The sequence below is a fragment of the Alexandromys fortis genome, unplaced genomic scaffold (genome assembly GCF_014885135.2).
Source record: "Alexandromys fortis isolate MF-2015 unplaced genomic scaffold, M_Fortis_MF-2015_v1.1 scaffold_319, whole genome shotgun sequence".
Taxonomy (NCBI): Eukaryota; Metazoa; Chordata; class Mammalia; order Rodentia; family Cricetidae; genus Alexandromys; species Alexandromys fortis.
Genome location: NW_026068193.1, coordinates 435180 through 445187, shown reverse-complemented (window position 1 = coordinate 445187; position 10008 = coordinate 435180). Strand labels below are relative to the sequence as shown.

Below are 10008 nucleotides of genomic sequence, written 5' to 3'. Positions count from 1 at the left end.
CTCAGGTAACTGGACAGGGGAAGCTCTCACCTCAGGTAACTGGAGAAGGGGAAGCTCACACCTCAGGTAACTGGACAAGGGGAAGTTCTCACCTCAGGTAACTGGACAAGGGGAAGTTCTTGCCTCAGGTAACTGGGCAGCTTCCTTTCTTTCTCTCCCTGCCTCCATCTTTGAAGAGGCCCTGATCAGCCCTGGTTGAGAGCAGCTCACTGTCTGGTGGCAAAGGAGAGGAAGAGAGGCTTCTTTTCTTCTTCTTTCTTCTTCTCCTTCTTCTTTTTTCAAGACAAGGTCTCTTTGTAGCTTTGGAGCTTATCCTGAAACTAGCTCTGTAGACCAGACTGGCCTCAACTCACAGAGATCTGACTGCCTCTGCCTCCCGAGTGCTGAGATTAAAGGCGGGCACCACCACTGCCCGGCTAAAGAGGGGCTTACTGGATCTGGTCTTTCCCCCAGGAGGGCTGTTCTGGTGTTGGGCTCAGAGGAGCCACATCTGGCCCTCTCCAGTACCTCACCTCTGCAGGGGCAGACAAGGCATGCGCAGCTGCCGCCATCCATTCCTGGGGCTGGAGGTCAAAGGTCACGCCCTGCTGACCAAGCTGTCCTAAGAGACAGGCTGCTGCATTCTGTGGGAAGGGTAGAGGGAAAGGAGGGCCATCTGAATCCGAATGACGTTTGCAGAAACAGCTGCAAATAGGACAAAGGCCATCTACTCCCAAGGGGGTCAGAGGAAGGGGTGAAAGGCGAGGGGAGAAGGGCGAAAGCTCACCACGAGAGAGACGACATGTGAGCGGGTAAAGAGAGCGGCGACCTCACTGCCTAGCTTCTCCATCCTGGAATAGAGACCATGGAGGGTTACAGTGGGCTGGACAGTGTCCCCCCTCGCCCGCTCTCCACCCACGCTGCATCTACCCCCCCCAGGCCCAGAGGTGATGATAACCAGGCCTGTTCTTTGTTCTCTGTGTCAGCCCCTTCAAGGAAAAAGCTAGAGGGTGCCCTTCCCTAGGGTCAGGGAAAGCTACGAGGGAAGGAGACTTTAGTGGGGAGACCTGACTTTATGACTCACCCAGAAGGCAGATCTTGGAGCCGAAAGACAAGAAGGGACAGGAGATAGAGTGCCACCTCAGTGGACTCTTCCCAATATGCTACTTGTACCTACAAAGGAAACCTGAGCTATCAGAACAACTTCTGGGGGAGATGGAGCACCATGAGATACCCAACCGTGTGGGTATCGCTGGCTTACCTTGCCCTGGACCAGCATCAACAGCGACTCCAAGGCCAGGGGCTCTTGCCCCAGAATATGGCACAGACGCTCACTGATATAGCAGCAGGAGTAGAGAACCTAGGGAAGTTGGAAGGAGCCTGTCAGTGGACAGAACAGCCCTGGGTCCTACAGTGGAAGGCTCGGCTGAAAAGCAGGCAAGCCTCTCAGTAGAGCTGTTGTCCACACGTGGGGGTTGTGACAATTTTGACAGTAGTATGACTGGAGTAAGAAGGGCCTAAGTGAAACACACGTGGGTGTTTCTGTGAGGGCCTTTCCAACGCGTGGAAAACCCGTCCTGAGTGTGCATATGGCAGCATCCCACAGGTTGGGGACTGGACGGAATCAAAGGGAAAGGAAAACCAGACGCCCTGCACCGTACCTATCCTTTCTCTCTGCTTCCTGGGTGCCATCATGTGATGATGCACTTCTCAACTCCCCTCCCCATGGAACGTTTCTCCTCTAGAGTTCTGGCTGATTCAGAGAGATCAGCCTTCCCCTGCCTCCTGAGTGCTGGGATTAAAGGCCAGCACCACTATGCCCAGCCACAGATAATCTCTTCTCTCTCCCTCTCCTTTCCTCTCTTCTTCTTTCCTCCCCTCCCTTCCTTTCCTGGGAGTTAAAAGAAATCCCAGGCATTGAGGGTGGTGGGAAGGAAGTACCTTGAGAAGGTGGAGGCATAGAATATGATGCCGCAGACCAGAGACAAGGGCTGGCCTCAGTTGGCTGCTGTCCTCAGTCAGCTGATTGGCCAAATGCCACGAGACCTATGGAGACAAACTCAGCTCTATCCCATCTCCCTTACTCTACCTCCATTCCTTGCACATCTTCAATTGGCCAGAAATCTCAGACTCTTGCTGGCCCCTCTTAGGTTCACTAGAACCCTCAGGCCTCATTCTATGCCCAGTCTCCATGGCCAGTGGAGAACTGAATCCTACCTGAGTTCAGCCATAATGTAGGCAGGCAGGTCTACAGGGAAGTACTAATAAGTAACAAGGTAGGGAAGCTCAATCTGCGTGACCTCTGACCCTGGAGAAATGTAATGACTTCCAATCGGCTGCCCTATCACCTGGGCAGTTACTGCTGAGCCAGGTAGACAATGTATGGAATTCTAGTCATTTTATTATTATTATTATTATTATTATTATTATTATTATTATTATTATTATTATTTTATTGTTTTTATTGAGCTGTATCTTTTTCTCTGCTCCCCTCCCTTCCTCTCTCCCTCCCATGGCCCCCATGCTCCCAATTTACTCAGGAGAGCTTGTCTTTTTCTACTTCTCATGTAGATTAGATCCATGTATGTCTCTCTTAGGGTCTTTTTTGTTGTCTAGGTTCTCTGGGATTGTGAATTGTAGGCTGGTTTTTCTCTGCTTTGTGTCTTGAAGCCACTTATGAGTGAGTACATATAATATTTGTCTTTCTGGGTCTGGGTCACCTCTCTCGAATTCTAGTCATCTATGGCAAATAAGTGGCCCAGACCAGCAGGAGAGAGTCTGTCTTTGGAAATCCTGAGCAAGGAGAAGCCCAAGGCTTATTTTTTCTGTTTCTCAGCAGCAAGTATGGCCAGACTCCCTGGTTCCCAAGTAGCAGAGAAGAAAGCAAGAATTTGGATCTCAGACCTGCTCCTTGGCATCCCAACAGCTCGGCAGCCCCACAGGAGCAGTACACATGGCTGCCAGGGCAGAAGAGATGGCTCCGGGTAAATCTTCGCACTGCTCCCGCAGTGTCTGGCTCTCTTGTGGGGCTCCTATGGAGAATGGAAAGGCATACTGGTAAGGTCTGGTTGTTTCTTACAGGCTCCCCAAGTCAACCTTTTAGGATTTTTTTGTTTTGTCTTGCTTTGGTTTTTTGTGTTTTTGAGACAGGGTCTCATTATGTCCCAGTCTGGTGTAGGAGGTCCTTCTGTTTATGTGTTGCTTTCATTGGAATCAATACAGAACTGCTTGGCCTGATAGGGCAGAACTTAGGTAGGTGGAGAAGACAAAACTGAATGCTAGAAAGAAGGGCAGAGTGGCAGAAGCGATGGATCTCCTGCCTGAGACAGACGCTGGTTAGAATCTTGCCGGTAAGCCACAGTCGATGGGTTAAACTAATATGTAAGAGTTAGCCAATAAAAAGTTAGAGCTAGCCGGGCTGGTGCATGCCTTTAATCCCAGCACTCGGGAGGCAGAGGCAGGCGGATCTCTGTGAGTTCGAGGCCAGCCTGGTCTACAAGAGCTAGTTCCAGGACAGGATCCAAAAGCTAAGGAGAAACCCTGTCTCGAAAAAAGAAGTTAGAGCTAATGGGCAGTGTTTAAATGAATAACAATTTCTGTGTGATTATTTTGGTGTAAGCTAGCCGGGCGGCCAGGAGGGAACAAAGGACCACCCTCCTCATGCAACAGCAGTCAAGCCTTAAACTATGAAGCTGAAGATACTTTGAACTTGATCCTCCTGCCTTTGCCTCCAGAATGCTCAGATTACATGTATGTGCTGTCAAGGCCAGGGCTTCATGCTAGGCAAGCGCATTTACATTTTTGAGCACCTGCCAAGTTCCAGGCAGGCACCATTCTAGTGGTGGAAGTAGGAAGGACATAGGCTGACCTATGCATGGAACAAGAAGGTCGGATCACCTGGCGGTATGTGGAAAGGAAGCTGTGGAACTGTTAGGCCATGAAGGAGCCCATCCAATACAGTGCGCTGTGTGGTCAACAGACTGGAGTAAAAGGCATTGGAGATAGCCCGGCTGTTCCCGTCCACAGCTTCACACAGGACAGCAAAGCACTGAAGGGGAGAAGAGCAGAGGTTATCAGGGTATCAGAAACCTGAATGGGCTTTAGTGAGAACCAGGAAATACCCCAGGAACCCAGGAAAGGGGTTAAGAGCCCAGGAGACAGTAGTCTAGCCTAAGAATTCTTCCCAGGGAAAAGAAAATGCACCCACAGTCTTCCTGGTTGACACAGGAGGATTTGGGGGTGAATTCTTCCCTTTCTCTTTCCCCTCCCACCATCACTCTCTCCCTTTCTCTGTGTTTTCTCTGTGTACTGAAATTCAACCCCTCTGCACACACTTTTTTTTTGGTTGTTTTGAGACAGGGTTTCTCTGTAGCTTTGGAGCCTGTCCTGGAACTAGCTCTTGTAGACTAGGTTGGCCTCGAACTCACAGAGATCCGCCTGCCTCTGCCTCCCAAGTGGGATTAAAGGCGGGTGCCACCACTGCCCTGCTCCCTTGCACACACTCTTACATCTGTCCAATCAACCCTTCTATTTTCTCGTCAGCATCTCCCTAGATGACGTTTCTGAAAATGTGGAACAAAAGTATAATAATTGAGAAATTCAGGAGGAGGAACAATTATTCCAATAATTGTTCAGTACTCAATAACATGACAGGTGCTGGCCGGTAATTCTGGCGACTAACTGCTGGCCAGAATTTAGTCTAGCCATCCAAAGCTTTCTGACCTGAAAGGAAGAAGATGAAACTAGACTCTCAGGCAACAGAGATGTGAATGGGCTGCTAACTGGAGGCGGGAAATTATTCCACAGCTATGTTCCCAACGGCTAGTTTCAACAACAACCATACAATCATTTTCTTTGGACATAAGTGTCTGTGTCCTCCCTGCCAACCCAGTGACAACACAGCTGTCTCTCACTCCATCCTCCATCAGGGTCTAAGGAGACGATTAGAGGAGCTCATGAGTCTTTTTCATAAACAAGGCTGGAGAATACTAGCTGGTCTGCAAGATGCTTCATCTTTTTTCGTTGCTTTTTGTTTGTTCTGTTTTCAAAACAGGGTCTCACTATGTAGCCCTGGATGTCTATATGTAGACCAGGCTGGCCCTGAACTCAAGACAGCTATCTCTGCCTCCCCTTGTGCTGAGATTAAAGGTATGTGCCACTATGCCTGAATTTTTAATTGTTTATTTATTATCTATCTATTTAAGATGCTTATATTTATGGCCTCTGATATATGTCAAACTACTCAATGCCTCCGCATTTTAGATATAGTGTTCTTTCTATCTAAAGTGGCCTATCACCTTCCCTGCTCCACCCAAGCTGGCAAGCCACTATGCATTTCTTATTTATTTATTTATTTATTTATTTATATTTTTGTGGGGTTTTTTTGGACAGGGTTTTACTGTGTTGTGTAGCCCTGTCTGCCCTGGATCTCACTCTGTAGACCAGGCTGACCTCAAACTCACAGAGATCCTCCTGCCTCTGCCTCCAAGTACAGGGATTAAAGGCAAACACTACTTCTACCTGGCTGTTGCTATGTGTTCTTGAAAAGCACACATGACTTCAGTCTTCACAATTTCTCTGAGGACTCTGCATGCAGAGCTAATGGCATCTTCTTTAGTGGTTCCTCTGCACCACATACAGAGTTCTCATGGACTTCTCCCTACTTGGCTCTTTTTTTTGACTCAGGGTTTCTCTATGTAGCTCTGGCTGTCCTGGAACTCACTATGTAGCTAGCCTCAAACTCAATAATCCACCTGTTTCTGCCCCCTGAGTGCTAGGACTAACCAAAGGCATGTGCCACTACAACAGGTCCTACTTGACTGTCTTTAGTCTCTTCAAGGTGGAGACTCTGTTATCCATGTGGCACACATTGAGAACTCAACATTTGTTGAGTTGACACAATCATTAGAAAGGCGCTGGGAGAAACACAGGAAAAGGCAGTGAGGACAGAAATTTGGAAGTGGGAGGAGATTACCATAAGGCTGTCCCTTCGAAATGCCTGCTCAGAGTCATCTGACTGGGCCAGCAGCTTCCCCAACATGTCCAAAAAGAGATTGGCAGCCTCCTGAAACACCTGCAGGCTGGAAAAGAATGAACCCATGCTATCTTTCTATCCTCGCACTAAAAGCCTGGATATGGCATGGCAAATGGGTCAGTTCTGGAAACCTAGGAGATCTTTGCCAAGGAACACATCAGAATGTTCCTCCTTCCAACTCTGCTAACAGACACACAGATAGAGAATCAGGGGGAAGGGGAGGGAAGGAGAGGGAAAGGGAAGAAAGAGAAAGGAAAAGGAGGGGATGGGAGGGAAGGGGAGATCTCACAAACACTATTCAAGACCCTTCTCAGGGGGGCTGGAGAGATGGCTCAGTGGTTAAGAGCATTGCCTGCTCTTCCAAAGGTCCTGAGTTCAATTCCCAGCAACCACATGGTGGCTCACAACCATCTGTAAAGAGGTCTGGCACCCTCTCCTGGCCTTCAGGCATACAGACAGATTATTGTATACATAATAAATAAATAAATATTAAAAAAAAAAGACCCTTCTCAGCTGTTTTCACATTTGTCCTTCCATTGAGGCCCAACTGTGCTGGGTGGTTGCTGACTCTTAGAATCTGACTGTCGCTGGGCGGTGGTGGCGTACGCCTTTAATCCCAGCACTTGGGAGGCAGAGACAGATGGATCTCTGTGAGTTTGAGGCCACCCTGGTCTACACAGAGAGTTTCAGGACAGTTCCAAAGCTACACAGAGAAACCCTGTCTCAAAAAAAAAAAAAAACAAAAAAAACAAAAAGAATCTGTCTGTCTTGGGGGGCAAAGCTGGAAGTGGTCCTTCTGAGGATCCACTAAATTCTGAAGGCTGGTCAGCTCATCTCTAGCCCTGTCACACAGCACCACTTCTCACTTGGTGTCCTCCTAATGAGGAGCGGAGGAAATGGAGCAGAAACTGAAGCCACACTGCCACCCTGACCAGTGGGGCAGAAGTGTCTTTTCCCCCACCTGTCACCTGTCTGGCTCCGCTCCAGATTGAAGGCACATGAAAAGTAGGCCTGAACCACAGCCACCAGGTCCCGTAAGAAGGCCCCATACCAAGGTTGCTGTGAAGAAAGGAACAAAAGGGCAGCATGAGGAATGAAGACCAAAGGCAGAAAAAGCAGCAGCAGAGTGCCAATCAAGCTGGCCAGGGGGAGAGGGCCAGGGAAGGAGAAAGTCAAGTGGTGCCAAAGAGTCACAGACCATCTGGAGATGCCACTTGACTGGAGCCGCATGTTGGAGTGGAGGAGGGGCTACTTCCCACAAAACTATCCTTTTAAGTTCCTTATATTTATCTGAGTTCGATACTTAGCAGCAGAGGGCAGCATCCTAAGGGCTGCCTACCATGCCTGCATCATCTGGGGGAGGGGGAATGGGGGAGCTGTTCTCCAAGCTCAACTGTGTCAGGACCCAATGCAGGAAGTAGAGGTTTGGCCCCAGACACACTGAGTCTTGATCACAGCTCTCCTACCTATCAGGTAGCCATCAGCAGTGACTGCAGGGACCAATCTCTGAACATCAAGGACCTGCTCTGAAAACAAGGTAACAGCCGGGGTGGGGGGGTGGGGGGGTGGCGCACGCCTTTAATCCCAGCACTCAGGAGGCAGAAGCAGGTGGATCTCGTAAGTTTGAGGCCAGCCTGGTCTACAAGAGCTAGTTCCAGGCCAGGTTCTAAAACTACAGAGAAACCCTGTCTCGAAAAACCAAAAAGAAAAGAAAAGAAAACAAGGTAACAAAGCAGAAGTCCAACCCTTTATAGCAACTCTTCTCAATATCAAGAAATTACCCATTTAAAAAAAAAAAACTCTAGGGGGGCTGGAGAGATGGTTCAGTAGTTAAGAGCACTGCTTGCTCTTCCACAGGTTCTGAGTTCAATTCCCAGCAACCACATGGTGGCTCACAACCACCTGTAATGGGATCTGGTGCCATCTTCTGGCCTGTAGGCATGCATGCAGGCAGACCACTGTATACTTAAATAAATAAATCTAAAAAAAAAAAAGACACTAAAAATAAATAAATAAATTAATTAATAATAATAAAAAGACTGATTTTTATCTTCTGTTAGAAAACAGATTAGGTACACTGGCTTAAACTTTCACATGACAACAATGGGCTGGAGTTGAGAAGATGCCCCATTTAGGGTCAGGATGGCTAATATGCTCCCTACTCCTTAGACAGCTGTATGCCAACCTCGTCTTCTTCACTGACTGATACTACTGGTTTAGACCCAGAAGGCATCAGAATTTGCAAGTGATGGTCTGGTAATTAGAAAAAGAAGGCTCGAAAAGAAGAGGCAGTCAGGTCAGACAGATGGCAGCTCCAGAAGAAGTACAGAAAAGGCCCAGCGCTTGTCTTCAGAGCTTCTGGGCTGTGTACCTGCTGGATGCTGCTGCTCTGCTGGCTGTGCCGGAGGAGGCTAAGGGGCAGCCCAGGCAGTCCTGCCTCCTGGCAGAAGGAATACAAAAGCACAGAGTCGCTGCAGCTGGACAGGAGACTGCTCAGGACACGGAGTGCAGGAAGCAGCTGGGAAGCACCCTTTAGGATACCTTTCAGGATCTGAGGAACATGAGAAAAAGTGACAGCAATTGGCACAATTATAGGTAAAGGAAGAAGAATCACAAATACCGAACGGCTCCAAGGAGTTAGCAGAGTAGACCAATGTCTGCATTCCTACATGGAGGAGTTGAAAAGCCAGGGAGCAAGCACAGAAACACAGGGGAATTGCACCAGAGAAATAACTATGGAAGATCACCTGACTAGAACATCAGTGACCAAGGGGCAGGAAACCTCAAGATCTGTCCACCAGGCCCAGTACCATTATTGTTCATTTCCTCCCTTTGATAGCCCTTCACCTTAAAGACAACAGTAGTAGCAAGGACACCACCGCGCGCGCGCGCACACACACACACACACACACACACACACACACACACACACTTTTCTGAAAAATAAAAACAGATATGAAATGATGTTATTTAACTCCAGAGAAGCAAGACATAATTCAGCTCTAGATCAAGGACTGCCAACATTTCTCGTGTCAACTTTAGCCCAACATGTATCCATATGCAGCCTGCATGCTAAGGAAAGTACCATACGTTTACATGGTTATTCTTCAAAAGAATAACACTGATACCAAATACCTCAGAGTTTGCTGTTCTCAATGCGGCATTTACTCTCCCATCTCACAGTGTGTAGGAAATAGAACTGCTCATCTTAAAGACAGAGAACTGATCCATCTACATAGACCAGGGCCCTATCAAAGATCAATAGCTAGGTCTTTGTGAATTCTGATCCACAAATCAGAAATCTTATCTCAGAAGTCAAAACCTCTGTTTTCTGAGAGACAGAGTCTAGGCTGGTGAGATGCTCAACAGGTAAGGTGCTTGCTGCACACGCCTGGCGATCTGAGCGTGATCAGAACCAGGTACACAAAGCTGCCTCTGAGCTGAACTCATGCACCTTAGCATGTGCCCCCAAATTCATTCATAATAACTGGTTAATATTTTTTTTAAACAGAGGTTCCATTATGTTGCCTAGGCTGATTTCATGGTTTCAATCCTTTGGGTTCAAGAAACCTGCATCAAGTATGGTGATGCAACCTTTAATCAAGGCAAGGTAGAGGCGGGCGGGTGGGGGTGTAGATGGGGGCAGGGGCAGAGGCAGAGAGATCTCTTATGAATTCAAGGCTAACCTGGTAGAGATACCCTGTCTCAAAAAAAGGGGGGATTGGAAAAGAAAGAAAAGAAACCATCTGCCTAGCCTCCCAGGTTAGAAACAGATTTTAGCTGGCTTTCTCACAGTAGAAATGCTCCAATAGCCGGGCATGGAGGAAATGCATTTAATCCCAGCACCCGGCACAGAGAGGCGGGTGACTCTCTGTGAATCTGAGGAAAGCCTGGACTACAGAGATAGTTCCAGAGAAGTCAGGGGTTTTACACAGGGAAGCCCTGTCTCAAAAAAAAAAAAAAAAGAAAGGAAGGGAAGAAGGAAAAGGAAGAAA

The 10008-nt window shown here is 48.0% G+C and overlaps 1 protein-coding gene across 6 annotated transcripts in view; it reads right to left on the bottom strand.

Moving 5' to 3' along the window:
* Stk36 (serine/threonine kinase 36) overlaps window positions 1–10008 on the bottom strand; it is a 32159-nt gene that overhangs the window by 8782 nt on the left and 13369 nt on the right. For 3 of the 6 annotated variants that reach the window (XM_050129646.1, XM_050129647.1, XM_050129650.1), the window contains 10 exons: window positions 8385–8564; window positions 6975–7072; window positions 5954–6059; window positions 3877–4027; window positions 2884–3011; window positions 1921–2025; window positions 1241–1339; window positions 1064–1152; window positions 767–830; window positions 513–623 (listed from right to left, as the gene is read on the bottom strand). In XM_050129646.1, coding sequence (XP_049985603.1) covers window positions 513–623; window positions 767–830; window positions 1064–1152; window positions 1241–1339; window positions 1921–2025; window positions 2884–3011; window positions 3877–4027; window positions 5954–6059; window positions 6975–7072; window positions 8385–8564 — 1131 coding nt within the window. The remainder of the gene's footprint in view (window positions 1–512; window positions 624–766; window positions 831–1063; window positions 1153–1240; window positions 1340–1920; window positions 2026–2883; window positions 3012–3876; window positions 4028–5953; window positions 6060–6974; window positions 7073–8384; window positions 8565–10008) is intronic. The other 3 variants (XM_050129648.1, XM_050129649.1, XM_050129651.1) reach the window with 3 other exon arrangements.